Source organism: Phacochoerus africanus, chromosome 4 (assembly GCF_016906955.1).
Source record: "Phacochoerus africanus isolate WHEZ1 chromosome 4, ROS_Pafr_v1, whole genome shotgun sequence".
NCBI lineage: Eukaryota > Metazoa > Chordata > Mammalia > Artiodactyla > Suidae > Phacochoerus > Phacochoerus africanus.
In genome coordinates, this window is record NC_062547.1 from 35,153,716 (window position 1) to 35,179,977 (window position 26,262).

At 35.9% G+C, this 26,262-nt stretch overlaps 2 protein-coding genes across 3 annotated transcripts in view; one reads left to right on the forward strand and one right to left on the reverse strand.

Moving 5' to 3' along the window:
* ANO3 (anoctamin 3) overlaps positions 1-26,262 on the reverse strand; it is a 209,754-nt gene that overhangs the window by 59,754 nt on the left and 123,738 nt on the right. For both annotated transcript variants that reach the window (XM_047776120.1, XM_047776121.1), the window contains 2 exons: positions 20,268-20,364; positions 13,992-14,052 (listed from right to left, as the gene is read on the reverse strand). In XM_047776120.1, the coding sequence (XP_047632076.1) occupies positions 13,992-14,052; positions 20,268-20,364 (158 nt within the window). The remainder of the gene's footprint in view (positions 1-13,991; positions 14,053-20,267; positions 20,365-26,262) is intronic.
* On the forward strand, positions 1,393-12,956 carry MUC15 (mucin 15, cell surface associated). The gene is made up of 4 exons (XM_047776122.1): positions 1,393-1,618; positions 7,627-8,342; positions 10,430-10,579; positions 12,453-12,956. Exons 2-4 carry the CDS (start codon positions 7,652-7,654, stop codon positions 12,611-12,613), a joined length of 1,002 nt encoding a protein of 333 aa, XP_047632078.1. The 5' UTR covers positions 1,393-1,618; positions 7,627-7,651; the 3' UTR covers positions 12,614-12,956.

The window sequence follows — 26,262 nt, forward strand, 5'->3', positions numbered from 1 at the left end:
CCAAGTGAATTTTATTAAGCCATTGGTCAGTAACCAGTCATTTGATTGAATTTAACCTGCTTTTCTTCATACCAGTGCAGATACAGCTTGAACAGCTTTTTTTTAATAGCTGCACCCATGGCAATATGGAAGTTCCCAGGCCAGGGATTGACTCTAAGCTGTAACCTACCCCAGAGCTGTAGCAATGCAGAATCCTTAATGTATTGCACTGTGCCAGGGATGGAATCCCATGCCTCTGCAGCAACCCAAGCCACTGCAGTCAGGTTCTTAACCTACTTCCCTACAGTGGGAACTCCCTTAAAGAGCTTTTGAGTGAATATTTTCTAGGGGTTGGGTCAATTTCTAATTAAACTCTGAAGGGCCTTTGGGCTTCATAAAATTTTAAACTATAGAATTACCTTGTTCTTTCTTGGGGTCAATTAACTGGGCAGATTCTTTGCATTCAGTCTGAAGCACCTGAACCTTAGCTAAAGTTTCGTTTTCTCTCTCAGCAGCTGGAAACCTATCTCCTTGTGCAACAGAAACTAAAGGTTCATACTGAGCTGAACAGGCCTTGGCGCCAGTCCCCAAATATTGATGTGCAGAATACCCCAGAAAGTGCAGTTTCACTCTTCTCCCTTTCATCAGCTGTGAAAGGATGTGAAGGAAGTATGCCAGGTTGTTATTCAACTCTAGTATTTAATCAAGCATTACCCGGGCTCTTCTGAAACTCTCCAGCTTCTAAATTGAGAGGAAAAGCAAAGAGAACACAGGATGGAAACTATTTAATTGAGCAGGCTCCCAGGATTACTTGAGATCACGTGGCCATTCTCAGCCGGCCCTTCTTACTCCCCAAACTTCTGAAAGTCAGCAAACAATCCCACCTCAATTCTGGTGGTGATCTCTAACTTAACATTTCACTGCTTTCTATGGGATCCAATACGCATTCATTCACTTTGTGCTAAGTGTGACTTCCTCTAAATCCGAATTCAGTGTACTGCAGACAGGGCCCCTCACTACTGAGCCCATTACGCTTTCTCTGTTTGGGTTTTAAGTACACATATTAGGGCATCCCCACTACGGGAAAGACATACTGGTTTATGAATTAGGAGAACAGCATGCGGCCATGGCCACCATGAACAACAGGTGCAGGGCCTGACTCCTTTGGGTTTCCTCATCTGAAAAGGAGGACCCAGCATATGTCAGAAATTGCTGATATACCAGCACCCATTACCAAAGTCTTTGTCCATATATATATATATTTTTTTTTTTCCACTTAGGGTAAGAAATGTATGCCCTTTGTTTGCCAACACTCAAGAGAAGTGGCCTGTCCTGAAGTCAAAGCCAAACCGTGAAAGCTGGAGGGCTGGGCTTTTTTTTTTTTTTTTAAAGGCCTGAATGAGGTGATATCTTCATGCTGACAGCTGAGAAGCAGGTCAGTCAGGTTCCTGGGTGCTCTATTACACAAGCAAGATACAGCCAGCCCCACCTAATTTTGTTTCTCTGGCACCCTCCTGTGCAGTGGGACGCTGTTGGAACACTTAACCCGTCTGCTTTCTCTAACGTGCAGTAGTCTCATTCCAGACACGGCAGCTGTGAGATTTCAGTTCCTGTTTGTAAACAACTCCTAGGCCTGAAGGTAAGTGTGTGCTGGATTACATAGGATTCCTGGTCCCTCATCCTTCTCTCTCTCTCTCTCCCTCTCTTTCTTATTTATTTACCCAAGAGAATCAAAGCAAGCTGAACTTTTGGCAGAACAGTCCAGCCATTACCTACAGAGACCCTTGTAAAGGCAGGTAGTTGTTCCATTAAGTAATTATCTTCCAAATGAGCAGTTGCGTTGAGTTAATTTTAAGAATTACTGCCAAGTTTGCTAGATGAGGAAAACAGCTGAAGAGTTAAATAAAAACCTTGCTTAAAACGTACATAACTACCAGAGTTTCCTTAAGTCAGATCTTAGTAAAAATTCCAAAATGTTTAAAGCGGAAGTGCCTGCATAAATATAAATTGAATATTTAGATTTAAATTATATATTTCACCTAGAAGTTCTTGCTGATGTATTAGAATACGATAGCATTTGGAAAACAATCTGCTAATGCAACGAATTATAAGCTCCTATATATCTTTTCCAAAGATTTTCTTAATCAAAAACTGGCAAAATGTTGTGTATGTAATTATTTTACGTAGCATGGTATGAGGTAAATACACATGGAATCATTGGAAATCTAAGAGGCTAATAAACCAGTCGTTGCAGAAGAGATCCCATGGAATTAAGATGTGGGTTAAGTTTTATTAATATTATTTTCAGTATGTGGCTCTGTAAGGCACCTTTTATTAAAGACACATTGATTTGCCATTTGCCACTTTCTAGTCAATCCACAGAGGCTGTTTCAACAGTGAAACATAATAGAAGGCCAAAAACCCCATGTTTTGGAATTTGAATCCAGAGTATTTCTTCTGGAGACATAATCTTTCTGTTATTTCAGTATTGAAGTTTATGACTGAGAATGCCCAAGTTAGCAGGGAGTATGGCATTCTGTATACTTTCCTATGCTTTATGCCTGCCTCAGTCTTTTAATTAGAATGGTGTTCACAAACTTTTGTATTTTTTCTTCCCTGAGGGAAAGTCATGTTTTTCATTTCTTTCTTTTAAAATCAAATAAAGTGAAATGATATGCCTAGAGTCCTGAGGTATAATCGTACTTTTGAGCTGGTTAAATCTCCTCATCCTTTCAAAACTCTCCTATAAAAGAGGCATTTCTGGAAGCAAAATTCCTTTTCTCTTCATTTATTATGGATCTTCCATTTAGAGAAAGCAAAATACTGTCCAAGATTGGAAAAGGCCACTCAGAGTAACACTCAAGGTCTGCCTGGGATATTGGCTACATGTCAGACTGAGTTGCTTATGACAAAGATAAACAAAACTCATCTGTCTGAATTTGTAGCCTGAGATCTAGAATAAGGACTATCACAGGCAACTAAGAGAAGTAGCACAGTATAAATTCCTTATTATTTCGCTGCAGAAACATGTTTTTATATTATCCACTTAGTGTACCTAATGTTTATATTTACAATTTTTGATTTTGATTTGGTTTAGAATGACTAGCACCTCTCTTCTCTTGCCTGGGTTGATTACCTGACACAAACCAGGGTAACTAGTTATTTTTAAAGCTTGGTGTAAAATGGATACGACTCAGTTACAAGGAGAAGTCTGGACGGAATAATAACTTTACGAACTTAAGGGGGAGCAATATTATGTGCAGTGAATGTGGATTTGCTTCCCTTAATGGCCAGAAGGGATTTTTTTTTCCCCTTTCACCACCTCCTGCAGCCCTCTATACAAAGGAGGAATGTGAAACCACTTTTTAGTGCCAATACCAAAGACGGGGAGAAAATAGTGTTCATTTTCTTTGTATAGAGGAATTTTTTTTTCTTAAAAAACAGTGAAACTCTCTGAAAGTATATTTTAAAAGTTATTAAACACTAGAAACAATAAAAAACATTTCAATAAATACAGAGAGATTTGTAGGAGGGAAATCCTCCTCCCTCCTTCTGTTTCCTTTATAATTTTAAGCTTAGAAGTTTTTCAAGTTTCTAATGATTTTATCTCTGTTCCTATTTTATATCCTCAAAATTCCTCTCAGGAATTTCCACCTAGAGGCAAGAAGGGGCAAAGAGAAGGAGAAATGATGCTACCTGGTTCTCCTGGGTGTCTCTCTCTCCCTCCAATTTCACTTTCTTTCATCCCAGTATTCTCTCTGCCTCCACCCTGTACCTGGTTGACTGATGAATTAGGGAACACATGAGCATGTCATCCACCATCCAGCTAAACTTGACATTACAAATATACAACATAGTCTAAATATCTCAACTCAAGAAATGGAAAGAGGCTGGGAAAAAAGCATAAAGAACACATTTCTTTCATTGATCTCTGGAGCCTCTGGACCACTACCACTAACCTTTCCTGCTTACAACATGCATTGTTCAATTCAGAATGGGGTCCAACTTAACCAAAATTGCCTAGTTTTTGCCCCAGAAAATCCAGGGCTGGGGTTCTGAATAGCTGATGGCTTCAGTTCCTGGCTGCTTCTGTCCCTTTAAGATGAAAGCACCTGAGGAAGAGGTAGAAGCTGGTTCTCTTAGAAGCCAGAGAGCAGCAGCAAAGCTGTTCCCAGAGGCCAACCTGGGACAACAGCAACAAATCAATATTCACAAAAGCCTTACCCACAACTATATAAATTTTGGAATAAATTGCATGTGGTATTTACAACAGACTGTCTTATCCCACACTTCCCTTTCTTTCTTTTCCTGCTAAGAAATGATAGGCAGTAACAGAATGCTTGTCTCATTGGAGGTGCAGATACCTTAGGCTTTCAAGTTACAATCAGAAGCTGGTTGAAGGGTAAAGATATCTCCTTAGTGGTTCCATGTTGCCAGCAAAGGGAAACAAGGACAACAAAACTCACTTTGTTGACTTGCTATGTGGATTCTCATTATGGGAAGGGAACAAAAGCTCTATGCCATGTTCCTCACATGACATTATGAGAAAATCAGATGAACATCTAAGGGTCATTCCATTGCACCTGTGCGCCTATGAACACTTCATTAGGAAGAGAAAATAACCAAAAAGCTAAGGTTTAGGGAAAGCAAGTTAAACTGCCCAACACTAAGACAGGTGGGCAAGTAAAATGCATAAGCGAATCAGATCACTGGCAGTAGACAATGAAAAAAACTCTAAAGTTTGCTATGAATTTAACAGAGTTCACAGGAAAGAACGTCTCTGAAAAGATCCATAGAAGTACTTTTAAACTGAACTGAATTGTATTTTAAATGTGCTAGGTGAGGCAATGGATTAATGAAATGTCCCAGAACTACAGATCCTGGGGATAATCATTCTCGTGTTCATGTTAATCTGTAAACTACATGGTAAAAGTGTTTACCTAGAAACTATGACGACAACTGTTAGATTTTCTTAAATTAGGATACAAGTTTATTTAGTATGTTTGAGAGATACTTAAGGTAGAAGTCCCTAATTTTCCAATGTTTAAAAATACTAGATTATCAACTGCTCTAGTTAAAATAATTAAATTTGGAGGGCCTGTGCTAAGAAATGTTTTCAGGAAAAAGTTCTAAAAAACAGTAGAGTACCAAATGTTATATTTCTTTGTAACTTTTGTTATATAGATGAGTGAGTACTAGCTTTTAAAGCCAAGGTTTGAATCCTAACCCTATCTTTCAGTCACTAGCTATTGCTCATTTTTTTAAAGTTTCATTTAATCATCTGTAATTTAGGATTAATAATCCCTCAATGTTTGATTATTTTAAGAATTAAATGAGAAAAATCTGCAAAGCAGCTGAAACAGTAAGTACATAATAGTCATACGTCTTCCGATTATGTTAACACTTTAGGATCTAAGTGAATTTTCCTGATTATCACAGAAAAACAAATGAAACATAAATAGAACTATCACAAATACAAACGCCTGTATAATCCCTACCAAATTCAAGAAATAGAGTATCAGGAACTCACAGAGGCCCCTTTCATGTCCATCCAGCTAACACTATCCTCTCCCTTCCCACCAGTAACCACTTGCCTGACTTCCAACATTCTAGGGGGTTTTTTGGCCTGTGTTTGAACTTTATCCACATGGAATCACATAGTACAACTGTCACTTTAAGCTCTGTGCTATGTTTGTGATAATTACTCATGTTATTATGTGTAGCTCTAGTTTACTTTTCCATGTAGAAATATTACAGTTTACTATTCAACATGTTACTAACGGATGTTTAGGTTGGAGACACACAAATAATGCTCTTATGGATGTTCCTATATATTGGCCTGCTTGCTTTTTAAATAGAATTTTTCTAAGAGATAAGCACATGGCATGGAAATTATTGTTATAGTTTAAACCTTAGAAATCCACAGGTATGAACTGCTTGCTAAAAGCTTTTGGAGAAAAAAATATTATATCACAACGTATTAGATATGTTTAAGTTGGATCACTATATAAGAAATCATTAAGCAAGGAGGAGGGCACTTAAAACCAAATGATAATCAGGGAGAGTACTTACAGGGTCCTCAGACTCCAATGAAAAATCATCAAGGTTGAAAATATTTGTAGAAATTTCTGGGAGAGATTTTAAGAAATTGCCAATTAATGTTGGACCTAAATTATAGCAGTTGCACCTCCTCCCTTTTCTTATCTCAATCATCCTAGAGACTTTTAGTGAAAAATAAGCTCTAAGGTCCAATTCAAATAATGTAAAATCAGTTTTAAGGCTTTATTGTTTGAGGAGGGATAGTCTAACATTTTTTTTTAAAGAATACTTTTCTTCAATTAAAAACACTTTAAAGTTTAGCACCTAATTAAGTTGGCTTTCAGTGCTGCTTCTTTCAATTATTAGCTTCCATCACTGGCCACTCTGAACCTGCAAAATGGCAACAATGTGAGCTATTCTTTTTTTACTCAAGTGATCATTGTGCGGATCAAATGAGATGATATAAACTCTAAGACGTTTATAGAAATATGATTACATTTTAATAGTAAGAGATTGAGGTTAATGTTTATTGACTGCTTACTATAAGTCGGATATTGTTTAGCTTCAGACTAAATCATTTCACTTAATCTGCAGACCACTGTGAACTCAGTTAATAAAGCAACTGCTTATGATGATGATTATTTTTCATGTTATTCATAATAGAAGCCAAAATTACAATATAAACATAATTTTAAAGCCTGTTCCTCATATCCTCCTATCCATGAATTGTGGCTTTTCCACTCTTAAGAGGCAGAATAACATGCCTGGATTAAATGTCAGAACCAAAGTTTCAAACGCCAACTCTACCACTATCTAGTCAGGTAATTTTTTCCACATACATTCCCAATTAGATTCTTAATGTATACTATAAGGGATTAAATTAAAGAATCCCCAAATCTGAGAGTTTTTCTGACTTTCTGTAATTTGAAATTAATAGGAAAAAGGGTAACGTGAAGTAAAGACATTGTGAAAAAAGGGATGTTAACTTTAAATTCAAGTAATTAAATTAGAAACTAATAAAATGTTTTCAAGTGGAGTTCCTGACTGACTTACTTTAAAATGGTATGTTTAGTGTATAATCAATAACCTCTTTTTCATAATAAATATTTCAAATTAAGGCTTTATAAAGAACACGTTTTTTTAAACTAGGTTGAAGAAATCAGCCAGCTCTACATGCCCTATATTTACATGAAAATTTCATGAAAAATTTTACTTAGCAATCCATATATAATAATGTGTGTGTGTGTGTGTGTGTGTGTGTGTGTCTCTGTGTGTGTGTATTTCAATTTTCCCCAAGTAAATGATCTTTGGAATAATAAAATAGTAGTGTCTGGCTTGACAAAGTTTTTGCATGGCATTTATCTAGAGAAAGAAAGAAAGAAATATTATATAGAAAATAGAACTCAGTGACTCTAGTTTTAATAAAATCAAAAGAAAACAACCTTTGGAATAAAAAGTATGGTATTACCATCTCAGCATTATGTCTCTAGATTTCTTAAATCACTTTAAAAATGCAGCTCCATTGCAAAAAAACAAAAACAAAAACAAAAACAAAAAAACACCTCAATACTTCACTTAAAAATTCACATGGTAATTATTTTCTTTCAGATTCTCCTCATTAACACCTATACCAATGAAGATTACAATGTTGACTTCAGCCAAAATTCTGTTGATTTTAACTTTGTTTAGTTTACTACTATTTGGAAGCCATGGGCAAGAAGGTCAAAGAAAAAATACAACACAAAGCATTTCAGAAGGCTTAAAAACAGGGGAAAATGAATCTGTTCCCTTGGAAAGTAAAGCAAATTTAACCTTAGATAAAGACAACAGAGAAACCTCCAATTCCAAGGCAAGTAATTTTTCTCTTGTGGATCTATCAAATAAAACCCATGGAACAAATTCCCATCATAATTTGTCAACAGACAACTTTTCCAGGAGTCCGAGCCCCATGCCCACACCTTCCCCAAGCCCTATCCACAGCTTTGTTTCTAAATTGCCTTGGAATTCATCTATAGCAGATGAAAACTCTCTGCAAGTCTCTATACCTTCCAATGCTACAGCTACTGTATCTTCTGAAAACATCACTTGGTCTTCAGTCAATGATACTATGAAAGCTCCTGACAACAGTTCCATTACAGTTAACAACCTCCCTTCAGGACCAAACACCACACCTGTGACCTCCGTCATGGAAACAGATGGTTGGCATACCACAACCAGAGACAGCTTGGTGGAGCTTACCCCATATCAAGAAACAACTTTACAGCCCACCCTGAAATTCACCAATAATTCAAAAATCTTTCCAAATACAGAAGACCCCCAAGAAGGTAAATATAAATGGATTAAACGTTCCTTTTGTGTGAAACTAAATCTCCAAGTGAAATCATTACATCTAAGGAATGTGTCATGCTGGGAAAATGGAGGAGACAGCAATAGTACAGGTGGTTCTCCTTTTGGGGGGCGACCGTGATATTCATAGTAAATAGTGAAGGGATTTTAGGGCTTCAGTCAGCATGTACTAGCCATTACTGTATGGGAATGTGATGAGATAGTGGGACAAAATGAGAAGTAGGTTAGGTTCAAAAGAAATAAAAACTGAGGTTAGTGGTACAGTTTTGAGAAATTTTACTACATCTCAGAAGGACTACCTGAAATTTCACATGCTTTAAGAATACAACTGAATTTTAAAAATATATGCACGTGAGTTTTGAAAATAGAATGAAATAAACAATCTTGTAAATTATATGAAACTACATAGCAATCATAGGAAAACAGAATACTGATCTGAAAAAATGAACACTCAAAAAAAGGATAGCCTCCTTAATTTTGAGTTCGGTACCTACTAAATACCATAAAAATTGAATTTAGCTGTATCACAAGAAAACTGTGTTTGGGGACATTTCTGTTTCATTTAGGTATTAGTCAAGCTTTAAAGCAAAGTGAAAAAAGAACTCTAATATTTAATGAAAAGTCATTTCATTTTATTTTCTCAGGTCTAATCAGGTTTTTGTTTTCTGAACTTAAAAAAAAATACTCCTCTTTTCTCCCCACCACAAAATCGTTGATATCCAATATAATCAATCTACAAATTATACTAATGATGTAAATACCAACTCGTATATACTGAAAGTTGTCAGTGTACAGGAAAAGTTTTAAATTCTGAAATCTAGACTTTATTATATCACTGTAACTAATATATATATATACATATATTTTCATTATTTTAAGACAACTTTCCATTTATAATACTCTGATAATTCACAAGATTTTTTAAAAAAGCATTCTTTGTTTTGTCTTTCTAAACCCAATAATCAGAGTTGCTTGGTGGCTCGGTGGGTTAAGGATCTGGTACTGTCATTGCTGTGGCTTGGGTCACTGCTATGGCATGGGTTTGATTCCTGGTCTGGGAATTTCAGCATCCCCCACATGGGGCCAAAAAAAAAAAAAAAAAGCCACCGATATACATATTGAGAAAACTAAGTACTTACTCCTGCCATTGCTCTTCACTCAGATAAAGAAGACTTAGTTATTTCACTTTGCTTTTATTTTAGTAAAAAATGTGCTGCTATTAACCTTTCAACTTTTTTTTGTACATATATGGAGTCAGATATAGAATTAGAGACCCTCTAAGACCCCCTGTGTGTCCCCAATTAATGAACTTCTCAAGAATTTTTTTTTAAACTTGAAAATAAAATGCACTAAGTATGAATCCAGAGAGCATTAAGTAGTTTGTTGATGACTTAGTCTTCAATTAAGGCACTTGGTAAGGGGATGATAGGGTGCAATTTGGGACTCCCTTAAACCAGATCTACATTATCTGCTTACAATGCAAACATCCTGCCTTGTTTGGTCTATTTGTTGTATTTGGAAATATTCTCTATCAGGATACATTTCTTTCTCCATATAATGCCTTTTTACTTGGGGTTTGTAGGTTCATTTTCTATTACCCACTTACCCCCATTAGCTTTTTACTTTGGATTATTATAGAAACAAACTCAAAGTTTATCTCATCATTACAGCAAGAGTTGATAAAAACTTAATATAGGATCCAACATAGAAATTACATCTTAATGGAGCATACACATGGTATTTTAGTATTATTAGCATTAATAAGTAATGAGACAGTTATAAAACTAAGGCTTAGAAGTATTTCGAGATAATTCAAATTTTGTATGGTTTTATCAGGAAGTATATTTTCCAATATATCTTAAAGCTCAATACTTTATGAAATATACACTCTCCCTATATATTGATGTATATATATACATCAATATATAGATATATCTAGATGATATCAATTATCTAATATAAGTGTTAAATATTCTTTTCTTACAGCAAGTCCACATGTATATATTTCTGTTCTTTGAATAATTATTTCCTGTTTCTTATCTGTAAATTATTTTTTGTCTTCTAGAGAACAGAAATACAGGAGTAGTATTTGGGGCCATTTTGGGTGCTATTCTGGGTGCTTCCCTGCTTAGTCTCGTTGGCTACTTGTTGTGTGGAAAAAGGAAAACAGACTCATTCTCCCATCGGCGACTTTATGACGACAGAAATGAACCAGGTAAAAACAATTTTCAGAACTTTGCTTGCACACAGTGGTTTAATTAAGTAAGGATGCTAATGTTCACTGAATTTTCTAGAAGGGATTCAGAGATTCCTATGACAGAAACAAAATAAAGATTATTTTGATCTACTCTCTGTTCCTCAAAGGACATTACCAAAATAATAACGGACCTGTGAGTAAGATTTTAAAGCCATGTGGAACTGTTGCTCATTGCATCACAATTGATTTAAAAAAAAAATTTCTAGAACCTAAAACATATCATTATAATTGAAATATAATTGTATGATATTAAGAACAAAAAGGTCAGTTTTGTTAGCAAGTAAGGGCAAAGCCATTCTTTACCATTATTGGATCTCAGCAGCAGTAATTTGAACAATTTATTCTAATTTGGAGCTCTTCTCTTCCAAAGTTTACACATATACAATACCCTCTCTGAGTTACATTAATGAGTCTCTAAAACAGAATCACTAAAGAGCTGCATATCTGGGTAAAGTCACCTTAACTCAAAAATTTCCAACTCATGTGGTGGAAAAAGCAACCACATCATGAAGGAGAAATATATCAGCTAAGAATTAAAGCACTGAGTTTGCTCTCAATAATACAATATTAATTATATCAGAAATGAGATCACATCAAATACTTGACTCATCTCTTTTTTTAATATAAATTCCAGGAAAGAAATTTGTTTTCTGATTTACTCAAGGGATTCTTGTCACCATAGAGATAGTTAAATGACTCCATTGGATCCCATTAATAAAGCCTTGTTGATTTTTGATAAGTTCAGATCATTATTAACATATTCATTTTCAGAACCAAATCCATTAATTGTAACTTTAAGTGAATTCTATTTATGGGTTTCTAGCAATCTGTAGAAAATAAAAAATATCATTTTTCAAAATGGGAGGATAGAATTTCAATCCAGAAATTTCTGAACTTTTTTTTTAACTTTAGAATATTTTCTTTTTATGTAATTGCACCCCAAAGCTCAGTCCATCAACTTGATGTAATCTAAGATGTGGTGATTGAGACATAATGGGATAATTGAATCACAACACCTGTTTTGCTCCTTCAAGGCAGCTTTGAGAGACCTCTCCAAAATCCCTAAGGTTCCTGACAGCTCAATTTGTAAATAGATGGCTTAAGGAACAGGTAGGATATGAAAATATCTAGCTGAATAATTACATTACTAGCCTAATTAGTAATTAGTCACTGCTATAGTATTTAGGTACCTAGTGCATGACAAGTTTTCTTTAAAAATAAACTTAAGTTTATTAAGGAAATAATCACTGGCTGTTTGCTGAAAGAGAAAAAAAATGTCTTCTATATTTTCAATCAGAAAACCTCAAGTGCAAAATAACTTGGATCTATCAGAAGGAAATATAAGGTTTCACCAATAGTTTTCTTTCACTCCATCTTCCATGGCTCACCCATAAAGATATTTGGACACTTGGTGAAATAATGACACTGATTTTAAAATTAAAGTTCTTCACTTTCAAAAATTATTTTTATACCAAAAGTAAAAATTCTGAACATGTTGGCAAGGCTGTGAATTCACAAGATTCAAAAGTCAATGAGACATGTCAATATTTCTTTATATTGCTGTATTTTGTTGTGATCTCTGTATTAATCTCTTTATTTTTGGACCATCAGCAGTGAAATTTTGGAAATTAAACTGTTCCTCATTTTAAGGAAAAAAAAAGGTGGCTTGAAAAATATCAACTTACTTCAAATTTCAAAACCAGTATCGGCAAAGTCCGTATAAAAACTGTTAACTACTTACTCGTTCAAAACCATTCCTATAGTGTAGCAGATGCCTGAGTATGTATCTTCTAGATTGTCACTATAAACAATTTTTACTTCCTTTTTTTAGTTCTGCGACTAGATAATGCACCGGAACCTTATGATGTGAGTTTTGGGAATTCCAGCTATTACAACCCAACTGCGAATGACTCATCTACTCCATCAGGCCTGGAAAATGCACATGATGGCATTCCTATGGATGACATACCTCCACTTCGTACCTCAGTATAAAACTAAAAGGGAAAACAGGCTTCTAATGGCGATTGTGCACCTACATTCTGGCCTTTTCAAGTCCATCTTCCAAAAGCTGAAGTGAGAACACTGCCACGTGGCCTGTGCCAAGGAGAACTGTCAAAGCATTAGACTAGTGGCAGAAACAAAGAGAGGATAAATCATCTGAAAGTCTTCCTTATTTACCATTTTTTGGCTGTGCTGAATCACCTTAATTTGTATTGGGGTCTATTTTTTTCTTAGTAAGAAATGTTTATGGAATTAGGTAAACCGAAAGATTTCACCATGATTGCCCTGCCTGACAATTTAATTTAAAAAAATGCTTCAATGAAAATAGGGACCCAAAATCATATTTTTACTTTTTTGTGGGGGCGAGGTTAGACAAAAAACTAATGGATGGACTCTTCAATGCTTCCCATGTAGAACTAATGCCATATAAAAAGTTCACATTTTCTGAAGAAAAACTGGAAGGTGATTTTTTTTTTTTTTAATCTTTGACTTAAAGCTATGAAGAAAGTATCACACAGAGTTTCTGTTTCTGGGAAATGAAGGTAAGGGGAATGAGAGACTTGCATTCTAGAATGTTTTACTTTTCCTTATCAGCAGGTATACATTTAGCCCCTTGAGTTGCCAAGCTGACAGGGACTCTGCATTCAACAGACCATGGTAGGAAAGCTGACTCTAACCAGGAAAGCAATCGCTTGCCTTCAAAGCAATGGGAAGTCCAATGTGTGATTTACTTTAGGAGTCAATTAATTGGGTTATTTAAAAACTCAGTGAGCAACATGGTGAAAAAGTCAGCCAATATATATACCTAGAGATAATTTTCACAGCTTTAAGATATTAGATAGGAACAGGATTTATTTTGTATTAGATGTTACTGTTCAATCACATATGGAATAGATACTGAATCTCTAAGTTAAAATAAATAAAGGTTAAATAAATATAGGAATGTAAGCCTTAAGCAAACAAAACATTTCCTGAGCATCACTTTTACAAGTGAAAATGCAAGAAGAAGCTTCATTTGGATTCTAGTATGTTTCCATTTGTCTTTAATTACTGCCTGTTTTTGGCAGGAAAATACACTCCATTGTATAGGAAGGCCAAGGCTTTAGGGATTAGAGGATTGGAGCAAGAATTAAATTCCCCAAGAAATAGTGAATGTGTGAAGAAGGTATACAGAACAAGGGATTTTATTGTTGAATTAATATACGGAGTGTGCTTAAGGGGAGGGCATATGGGTGGGTGTGTGTGTGTGTGTGTGTGTGTGTGTGTGTGTGTGTGTGAGAGAGAGAGAGAGAGAGAGAGAGAGAGAAGAAACATAGCAACAGCCTCAGAAAATAAGGCCAGGAAGTAAGTAATGGGAGAACATACTTACCCCATATTGCCATAAAAATAGCAAAGAAGACTGTCCCTCCATTGTCAAACAGATATGTCACCTTAATGGAAAACAAAGATGTTAGTCACATTGTGGTTATAATAATCCAGTGATTACTTTTTGCATTTAGGTACTATGACTTTTCTCCCCAATGGAATCACATTATTTCGTAGTTTGCAGATACAAGATATGCAGTCCTTTCATGGGTCCGGCAATAGTTTCATGTGATTTTTTCATGGCAAGAGGTGAGGAATAAGCATTTTCCCCCTTTTTCTCTCTCTTCCCTTTGGACTCCACCTTCATTTCTGCCTAGAAGTGGTTCTAGTACTCTGAGGAAGTATTTGCAAGCCAAAAATGGAAGCTACAAAGGAAGCATTAATAAGTTAGAATTTTTCCTGGAAGGCTCAACCAGCTGCACTTCTTGTTAGCAAAACTTCCAGGGTTAGGAGAATTGCAAAAAGCAGAATTCCACCAGTGAGCCAGCCCTTCCGATGGGAAGGTATCACAGTGCTACCCCTACTCAGATGTCTTTCAGAATGTGCCACGGATCTTTAAGAAGTTTCAGAAAACAGTGGACATTTAGGATACAGTCCAAATGTTTGTTAATCAGACATGACCTGAAGTTTTATAAAGAACAATGTACAGTTATACAATATTACTGAATATGCACTTCAGGGTTGTCAGAATTGTTTGATTTTAATAAAGTATAAATTCAATTTACCATTGCTTCTTTTCATTTGCCTAATGTCCTAACTATATTTATACTTTAGTGAGGGCAATTAAACTAATATAGCCAAGTCAATATATGTTTGGCAGTCAAGTATATACCATAGAAACTATGGAGAAGATATTTCCCGTTCTATCCTCACAGGAACCAGAGACCAATTAGGAGCTACAGAACATTATTCTAAGGAAAGTGGGAGTAGAAACATGTCTTCTTTGCTCAGTCTACAGTCTAAGGGCTGCTCAATGGGGGCATTGAAACAATGCTAATGTGCATTTTGTTTGTTTGTTTGTTTTATTTTTTAAGGCAGCACCCATGGCATGTGGAAATTCCAGGCTATAGGTCGAATTGGAGCTGCAGTTGCCAGCCTACGCCACAGCCTCAGCAATGCAGGATCCGAGCTGCGTCTACCACCTACACCACAGCTCATGGCAACACAGGATCCCCCACCGACTGAGGGAAGCCAGGGATCGAATTCTCATCCTTTCAGGTACTTTCTGGATTCATTTCTGCTGCTCCACAATGGGAACTCCTCACTAATACACATTTTAATGGTAACATCTGAAATATACACTGCAAAACAATATGTGAACCAGATAGCATTTTCCTACAAAGCAGCACTATTGAAAATTTCATCACACAAAAGATGTGCTCCTTTTGAAAGTTGGTGGGAAAGTGCAAGATGTCCCAGATGGCTCTAAAATTCTATGGCTCTTAAGCCTTGGGCCTTTGAAAAATGTTATCAGAATTGGTTTTCACACAAATTATTGTATGTACAGTACAGTATAGTAGAGAAAAGGACCGCAAAGAAATTCTCCCACGGAGCTCATAAAATTCCACCCAGCAGGAGAAGCCAGCTTTTCTGTGTCCAAAGATATCCCATGGAGACACCTGCGGCTGCCAAGCAGCTGAACAGCTGTCTGCTTTCCTTTATAGGCAAGCCTTTTGCAAGAAACAGCCTCTTAGTGTGTTAAAACAGAGACTTCACACACAGGACATAAAGGTCACCAAGAAATAATGGCTCCCCCTGCTCCAGAGACAGCCGTCCTTTCAGAAAAGTGACACCTGAAAAGTCATACTTAACAAGAATTTGTGTTGCATAGATATGACTTGTCAACGTCCACATACTTTTTTTTCCTCAAAAAAACTTTTCATGATTTTGGTTAGTTTTGTTTACAACCTTTCAGGCATTTTTTAGGTCAATACATTGAAACATCAACTTTTCAGAAACACATCCATGAGACAAGGTACACATGACATGCTGTTGTAATGTGAGATTAAATCCATGTAGCGGGCGATAAAGCTAGAATGGGAGTTAGGGAAATTTTCTGAACTTGCCCTGAAGAGGAGTGTTAAAGTATAAAATCATTGTGTTAGATCCACTAAGCTATTATTACATGTGGGGTGTGTTATGACAAGAGAGACCATGGAGATAAGAAAGGCACTTAGAAACCCATGGTTATAGCTTCTGGTGCTAAGGGCTTTTTTTAGGGTGCCAAGGTAAGATGAGGAGGTCGGGGGAGGAAGAGTCAAGCACAGGGTGGATGATTCAAGCTTACATCACAAGTGATTGCCAGGAGAATAAAGGCAGGAGAGGCCTTCCGCCTAATAGGAAAGGAACACTTGCTCTATAAAAGAAAACTCCAGATGAAACCTTGAAAAAAAAAAAAACTCTTCTGATCTACAAACATATATTTGCAGTGAATTATTTTATTGGAAAAAATAGCTGGCCTATGTTGTTGGTGTGAATAGGGATAATATAAGAAGACAGAAACAAACTGGGCCTCAAACGAAGCTATATTTTCCATTATCTTTGACATTTGATTTCTCTTGGAGAGCTTGGGTGTGTCTAGAAATCAATAAATGTGGAGATTGTTTAAGGAGATAAATTTCTCTTTAGGCTGGAAGCTTAAAGTCTATGTCTCCTCTACTGTCCTTGCTAGATCTCTCTCTAAACTGTTTAATAGCCTCAGAATAACTCAAGGCTCTGGAAACTGCCACTGCCATTCCCTTCCAGCCCCTCTAGGCTAAGGAGAACAAGGTGCCTCCTGGATAGCAGTCCTGCAGGCCAGGCTGAGAGGCAGGGAGTCAGAATTGAAGCTGAAGTTCAGCCCTCAATCCCTCAGTGCCTAGTTCCTGGAAAGAGCAACGTTGGCATAACTACTCCTGTCAGCTGGGCCGGGCTCCCCAAAACACAGCGGCTTCATTAGTTCACCCACTTCCCCAAACCACTATTGTTTAGGGCTTTGTGGTTCCAGGAATTGGACTCACTTGAGCAGCCTGTTACCATGCAGATTTCTAAGCCTCACTCTTTGACCAATTGATACTGAATTTCAGGATGTGGGGCCAAGAATCTGCTTTTGAACAGAAGTTCTAGGTGATTCTGATGTATAGTTTTATGCAGACTTATATATGAAATTTCTTAAAAATTTGCCTTCATTCTGTTGTAGCCTCAATATCAGTATACATTCTGAGGGTCATGCTAGGTATTGGATGTTTGTTGAACAAGTAAAAAAAAAAACCCATTTATTAATAACTATTATAAATAAGATTCATTTCAAGGATTGTATCATGCAAAAATAATGCAGGACCCTTATAGCTAATTTTTTCACCTTAAATAAGAAATCCTTGCATAATGAAAATTGATAGTGTGGTATCAGGTGCTTTAAAAAGAGTATGCAAATATCAATGAGTTACTTAATTGCAGATATTTCTCAATTCCCACATTTTAAGTATTAAAAAGGAGAATAGTCATCAAAAATGTTAATGTACTTAAATATGATTTTCATTATACAATGGAACCACATTTTCCCTGAAATATATCTTGAGATCATTAAGGGAATAGTTACATGTATGCACATATTCGAATAAAATATGGCAGATTGAATTTCCTGTTACTTGTCATAAATGGTGATTGATTCCATAAGGAATTGACCAGTTCCTAGATGTGGCTAGGTGATGTGGCTACTAGATGATTCTAGACTGGTGGGCTTGTTTCTCTGCTAAAAATCTGTTTCCTCATTTCTGACACTGCCCACCTGGTAACTTCAAGATGTTTAAGTATGTAAACTGATTTTAAAAGAGAATGTTTATTTCCATCCAATGGAGGAAGAAGGGTAATTCTGATTATAAGGTGTAAACTAAGTAGCTACATTTTATCTTAGCCAGAGGAACAAATACAAGACATTTGAGAGGTTTCATCCTGGCAGTTTTTATTTCTTGTATTGTTCCTCTGCAGGCTAATCTTCCACCTTCTTTTTAATAGTTACCAAGTGAATTCTTCCTGAGTCAGAACTGTCCCTAGAGATACTCTTTTCTACAGAGTAAAGGAGGGATGTAGATACAGCATAATGATAAAGGCCCCTAGATTTAGTGTTTCCTTGGGCAATTTCTCCAATTTATCCCTCTGCCATAAGTGGATGATTCTTATCTCCTGTGTTTAGATGATGAATGTTCAGTGTGTTTTATTAGAACCAGCAAGTAGAAGTAACATATATCCAGATTTGTTGGTGTCTCTAAGGCTGTCATATGTTTTTGAACTGCATGGGTGTGTATACATCTAATGACTTGCATACACTCAGCTTTTGCAAAAAGTGTTGAGAAAATGCTTCCCAAGTAAGACATCACTGTGGAACATTTAAAACAATTCAACATTCAGCATATTTAAAAAAATTAAATTATAAACAAAAATTTCCCATGCTATGCATTCAAGAGAAATAATTCAGAAGCTGATTTTACTAAGTTTTGGTCTTATAATGGGATCCTGAGTGGCTTTTGATTTTATATACACCTCTGTCAAAATTAATTATATAGAGACTTCTACCTCTGAACAGGATGGAATAACAGAAATCAATTTTATCCCCATTCTGGAAACAGTCAAAGAATGCACAAAATATATGAAGCAACATCTCCAAACATCTAGAAGAATAGTTACAAGTAAAAAGACTGACTATCCTGAGAATCGCTAGCTGTTTAGAAAACTGAAATTCTCATACATTGCTAGTGGAAATGTAAAATGGTTTAGAAATCTGGGAAAACAGTTTGAAAGTTTCTGGAGTTCCCATGTGGTTCAGTGTTAATGAACCTGCATGAGAATGCAGGTTCGATCACTGGTCATGCTCAGTGCGTTAAAGGATCTGGTATTTCTGTGAGCTGTGGTATTGGTTGCAGACACGGTTTGGATCTGGCATTGCTTTGGCTGTGGAATAGGCTGGCAGCTATAGCTCTGATTCAACCCCTAGCCTGGGAACTTTCATATGCCACAAGTATGGCCCTAAAAAGCGAAAAGAAAAGTTTCTTAGAGGGTTAAACATCTTCCTCCCACATAAAAGAGCCATTTTATTTTAGATATTTACCCAAGAGAAATAACAGTACTTGTCTAAATGAAGATTTGCAGATGAATGTTCACAGCACCTTTACTTAAAATGATAATAATTGAAAACAACCAAAAGACCATTGATAGATAGATGCATAAGCACATTCTGATATAGCAATAATAATGCAATAATTACTCAGTAACAAAGAGGGATGACCATTTTAACTGATGAATGTTAAGATACAGATGAATCTCAAAATAATTATGTTGGATGAAAAACATCACACACTGCATGATTCCCTTTACATAACTGTCTGGAAATTCAAGCTTATCTATAATGATGGAAAAGCTGGTTGGAGTTCCCATAATGGCTCAGTGGTTTACAAATCTGACTGGGAACCATGAGGTTGTGGGTTCGATCCCTGGCCTTGCTCAGTGGGTTACAACAGCTTGTGAGGAAGCTTTTGGAGGTGATAGATATATTCATTATCTTGATTTTGGTGACTGCTTCACAGAAGCATAGAATATAATAAAAATTTATTCATTTACATACTTCAAATATGTGCAGTTCATTATATGCTATGTATATTTTAATAAAACCATTTAACAACTGAATAATAATAATTGTAAAGTTCAATTACAAATTTCTCAAACTTTTGTGCATGCTGGAATCACCTGGAAAGTTTTAAAATATGATGATGCCTAGGTTCTAAGCCCAAAGGTTCTAATTTAATTGCTCTGTGGTGTGGCTTGGGCTTCAGGAGTTAAAAAACTCATCTTTGTAACTCAACACACTTCAATTAAAAAATCCTAAAAGAGGAAAAAAAACCCTTCAGATGGTTATAACAGGTAGCAATTTGAGAACTTTGGCTATGTTATTTCATTTTCCTCTGTAAAATACTTCTATAAAAGTCTTCATGGAACATACAAATTTAATCTCTACCCATAGAAATAATCTTCCCCCGCAAAGAATCTCAGTATCATTCCAAGTGGAAATTTTATGTCTATGATGGTAATGATCACTTTTAAAAACAAAGGAAGACAAAGATATTCAAATTAAAATATACTCTTCTTGTAATTGCCTCAGAGTGACGTTTTATTCATTTGCCAATTATATTGACTGTTGAAACTCTTGGGAACATTTAACTTTAGTAAAAAGCAATTTCCTGGAGGGCTTTTTACCACCTGCTTCATAGAAGTAGAGTGCAAGGAGGGGGATGGGGGGATCCACGCTCACCTTGGCATAGATACAGCTTTCATTGAGTCTCTGCAGTGAGCAGTTCTTGTCACAGAGAGGGCACATGAAGACTTCAGTGGCCTTGCAAATTTCTTGGCTTGAGAAATCAAAGGAGAAAAAGAAAGCATTAACCTCCATGCTTAGCAAGGTGCTTATCCCCTGGGGCCAAACCTGTGGGAAGCAGCAGGCGGGGAGGAACCAGTGGAATGGAAATTGTGTGGCGGGGTGGGTGGGTAGACAGGGGATGAAGAACTTAAAAGTGGCTCCAGGTCAAATGTGTAGGGTACTTGCAAGGCAGAGGTTTTTGTTTGCTTCTTTGTTTTTAGAACTCTCTGCCAAGATACTGTAATGATAATAGGGCACATGTAGGGCACATTTTACACATGTAAGGACACTTCTGCACCTGATTTCAAGGCAAGCAAGATAACCTTGTAAGGAACACCCAAGGGTGTTTTAGCCAAGCTCATAGGCTTGGACATGGCTGAGCTGGAAAACCATCAGACTATTCTGATTTCTCAGGTCTATCGATCTTTCCCCTGGACCTCGCTGCTCTGTAATCAGCAAAATGTAGAGCATCCATAATTCACACAACTGGATAATCCCCACTGCAGTTGATAGGTGCATTATGTTCACTGCAAATCTGAGGAAGTTGATCTTCTTTTTGCAGAAGAAAAAAGAATATTTTTATATTGTCATGATGACAAGACATGGTTTGTCATATTACTGAAATATGTTATATTCTCTATTGGAATGTAACGTAATAGGGTTTGTTTCTAGAGTTTTATGCTCACTATATTTTTAAAATCTCAGCCTATATTTTAGATGACATTGTGACATAAGTAGGGCCCTGATAACAATTTCTCAAAAGCCTCGCAGCCCCAGATTGCATGGCAGGCAACTTGTCTTTAAGGTGTCTTGTGACTTTTTCTGTCATACCTGGCCCTTTCCCGTGTAGTATCCCCTAAATAAATTGTCTTTAAGTAATTCTGCTCTTGAAATGTTGAAAGTGATGTAAAGGCTTTTGAAACTATGCTTGGAAATGCAGCTGTTAATAAATGTTTAATTGGCAATGTTCACAGCCAAATTTGCTATTTTCAAAAATGTATGCACTTGAAGCAAAAAGTTATGCACTTGTACTTCAAAGCCTGGACCTGTATAATCTCAAGCCAAAGTGGAAATGAATAGTAAGTAGTAACACTATATGGTAATACAATGCTTTACAGGAAGCAAAGATGGCTTCATGTCCATTAAGTTTAGTCCTCAATGCAATCTCCTATAATGATAATTATTTCCACAACTGAGAGGACTGATGCTTAAGTGATTCACTTAAGGCCCTAGAGCTAACAAGAGGTACTTCAGAGAACTGAGTTTAGATTTTCTTGATTCTGGGTCCAGTGCTCCATCACCTATAACACCTTTAAATGAGGGATAATTATATTTAATATTAAAAAGAACTTTTCTATCACAAAAAGTAATTTATTAATGATGACGATGGTGTAATAGATCTTACATATACTATAATTCTCCCACTTTCAAACATTTTGTTAGTTATCAGGATGTCTATGTGAAGTGAGAGGAAGCTGGTAAAACATACATTTTAAAAATTCAGAAGAAAGAATACTACTACTTTGTATTAGTATTACTCTTGAAGAAAATTTTTTATTAAAATAGGCTCATAATTCCCTGTTTGAAGAATGACATCATGTGCTCTGCACTGAAATCTCATACTAAAATGATATTAACTTTGGTTTATACTACATCATCTTTTCCAGCTTCCAAATGATCAAACAAAAGCCCAAATGTATCAAAGCACCTAGTATAGAATTTCAGCCATCAGACTGTGCCTTATTTTTATTTCCAGACACATTAAACTCATTTTTATAAGTTGCTCGAAGTTCAACTTGTTAGTAATATAAAAAATATTAAACAATTTTTGCAACGTAATTTTTAGCCTAAAATATGGAATTTGAGAGGATTACAAAGTTCTTTGACATTATTTAACCACTAGATGGATGGAGAGTGCCCCCTGTGTTTCTTGGTTTCTTTTGTAGAACCTCATAATATAAACCGCTGCTTGAACTGTGGCTTTCTTTTGTCTTATACTTGTTGTAAGACATACACATTAAGGATGGATTCAAAGGAAATAATAAGCCAGTGAGAGAAGAATAAACACTGCATAATTCTGCTTTATATTCTGAACAGAATATTATTCAGCCTTAAAAAAAGAAGGGAATTCTGCCATATGCAAAACATAGATGAACCTGGCTAATTGAAGAAGCCAGTCAGAGAAGAATAAACACTGCATAATTCTGTATCTAAAACAGTCAAACTCATAGAAACAGAGTAGACTAGTCATTGCTAGTGAGTGGGAAATAGAGAGCTGCTTTTCGATGGGTATATAGTATCAGTTATATGAGATCTGCTGTATAATCTTGTACCCACAGTTAACAGTCCTGTAGTATGCGCTTAAACATTTGAAAAGAGGGTAGATCTCATGTTAAGTGTTTTTAGTACAATTTAAAAAAAATCAGTGGTTAACGAATCCGACTAGGAACCATGAGGTTGTGGGTTCGGTCCCTGCCCTTGCTTAGTGGGTTAAGGATCCGGCGTTGCCGTGAGCTGTGGTGTAGGTCTCAGACACGGCTCAGATCCCAAGTTGCTGTGGCTCTGGCGTAGGCTGGTGGCTACAGCTCCGATTAGACCCCTAGCCTGGGAACCTCCATATGCCGCGGGAGCGGACAAAGAAATAGCAACAACAACAACAACAACAACAACAAAAGACAAAAAAAAAATCAGATATAGGTTGAACCTTACTAGATATTTTCCCTTAAGTCACCTGCATCTCTGAGGATAAATTTCTTCATCTCCACTTGGAGATTAATAATATCCAAATGCGATATTATACAGGGATATTAATAATGCCCCTGGCACATTACAGGCCCTTAATAAAGGGAAAGAAGCCTTTAATTGTCAGGAGAGGGTTTGAAAAGTCCTTTAGGACCCAACAGCTTTTGAAAAACTGGTCAATACTGAGAACCAAATATATTTCTTTCTGAGTTGGTGAGTTCTAATGCCAAAGAGGTAAGAATGAGCCAGAAAGTTGAGGTTTCTCTTTTTGCCCTGACCCTGAAACCAAAGCCTGAGAAGCTGTGGGACCATATTTGTTAGTTTATTTTTCTAAACCTGCCTGTTTATTTTCATAATCCTATAATATGTCCTCCACCAGGAATAAATATGGCCACTTTTGAGTATATAAGACCAATGAGCATGTAAATATATACATGTACCTACATACACACACTAAATAATCTATAAGTTGATTTTCACACAATTCTAAAATTAACTGCAGAGCAAGTAAGAAATATGACCTTCATTTACATGAACACAGGCTGGTAGAAATGTAATAAATACAATCTAGTCTTCAGCTTTTTAATATGTTACCTTGCAATAAACACAAAAGTGCTTAATAAAATAGCATTTTAAAAAGCAACTCAAAATTAAAGCCCTACGTCCTCCACCCACTTGCCATGATAACACCTACAACTTAACCATGTCTGACACCGTCAATGGAAAATTTCAGCCCCATGAAACTTTGGAAGTCAAGATATTCAGTGATGCTTATCTTGGTTGAGAATAGAAAGTCTGACAGGATCTTAATTATAGTGTGACAGAAGTAGCAGTAATATAATACCATAAAGCACTGAAGAAAAGAGTTTTCTACAGCCTTTTAAAACACTCCTTGTACTAAAGGTTAGAGAATACTTATCTCACACAAAAGGAGCCTAATTTACTCCGTTGGTACATAAATCAATAGGAACAGAAAATCTATTCCTTTCATTGCCTTTTGTTCATTTGCAGCTTTGTAAAGATGGAGGAGGAAGTCTATACCACATGGGAGAACTCTGAGTATGTTCTCCATGGAACCAATCTGAACAATAGCTAACTGCCTAAAAATCATTTTCTGTTTTCATCAGTTCATTTTAAAATGCCATTTTTCTAAAACACTAAAGGCTCTATCAAAAAACCCCAGAACTTGATAAATGAATTCAATAAACTTGCAGTATACAAATATCAGTTGTATTTCTATATACTAACAACTGTCAAAAAGAGAAATCAGAAAACAATCCCACTTATAATTACATCAAAAAGAATAAAATATTTAGGAATAAATTTAACCAAGGTAAAAGGCCCATACAATGAAAACCGTAAGTAAAAAGAAATTGAAGAAGACTCAAGTAAATTGAAAGATATCTTGTGCTCATGGATTAGAAAATGTCATGTTGGTGAAATATCCATACCACCCAAAGAGATTCACAGATTAATGCAACCGTTATTAGAATTTCAATGGTATTTTAATAGAGAAAAACCTTTCCTAAAATTTGCATGAAACCACAAATCTTGTCTTTTATTTTTTTAAGTTTAATAGATTGAGAGACAAACCCCTCTGTTGCTTACAAACACACACACACACACACACACACACACACACACAGAATAGTATTCAACCGCGAAAAAGAATGAAATCCTGCTACTTGTGACAACATGGAACTTGAGGGAATCATCCTGAGATAAGCTGGATAGGAAAGAAAAATACTGTATATTATCAGTTTATATGTGGAATCACTAAAAAAAAAAAAAAAAGCCAAACTCATAGAGACAGAGAACAGAGAAGTACAAAAAGAAATGTATTTTTCTTTTCAAGACACCATAACTCTAAATCACAACCTCTCTTCTCAACTTCAGAGGTTACTGATTCAAAATCATATAAAGAGATGACCAGAGGGAGTGAATGTTTCCAGTGGGCACATGTTTGTCCAGGAAAATGCTGCCTTCCAGAATGATAGTGAGCTTGCAAAACTCTGAAATAAACTTGTCATAATGAAATGCTTTCAAACAGTAGGTGTTTCTTGGTTTTCACGATAATTATCATTTAGTTTTCATGAAGAAAAAAGGGATTCTGAGATACTAAATCAAGGAATTTGTTTATGGAACAGGATTCAATTCTGGGACAATGAAAACTATTTTGTTTTTAGGCAAAATTGTTATTCACACACATGCACACATACATACATACACACGCACACAAAGCAAATTCAAGGAAATAAGTTTTATGGTCTCATTAGCTGTCATTATTACCACCCAGTAGCAAGGCCATAGTTAAAAGATGGACCAAAAATGAAAAAAAATATTTTAAAGCTTTAAAGGAGGGAGATAAAAGCATTTTTCATAATTTGAACTGCATCATACAAGGTTGAAATTACTGAAATCCTATGGTATATTTAATAGAAGATGCTATAAAGATGATTCTTTAATGCCAAGGTGACTCTTACCTCTGTTGAATAATAGTGTTTTGTTCCTATATCCAAATCTTGAGTCATTTTAACTTTAACAGAAAAATCACTACTCTGATAAATCTTTAAGTTGTGTTAAATCTTCTTTTACTACCATTTTGATGTCTTAAGCGGATGCTAAAATCTTTTATAAATCTATCCCTATAGAAAGCAGGAAGAAAGAGAAAGTGATTTCATGTTCTCATGAGAGGAGACTACTTAGAGGAGGGTATAAATATTTTGTTTAGACATCTTTAACTGTGTAAGGTTCCCTCACCTGCTAAAAGGAATACTCATCTCCAAGGGTGGTAGTGAAAGTTACAGCAAATTAAACAATGTATTTGGAAGGTCATTGTATATTGTAATTGTTTAAAAAAACTGTAGCTATTATGATTCTCTGAATTAATGTTTTGAGAGAGTATTCCAGACTACCAAATACTACGCAAACTGAAATTACATAAAATTGTCCACTGCATTGTTGAATTATTAATTCTGAGGAGTATACTAGAAAGAGAAACTTGGCATTAAGAGAATCAGCCTTAGAAGTTATCCAAGAGAATTTGAACATAAAAATATGGAAATGACCTTTGTTTGTAGTGCCTTACCCATACAAAAACAAACACAAGCAAATAAACCGGAGTACCACCACTTGTTTTATAGGTAGC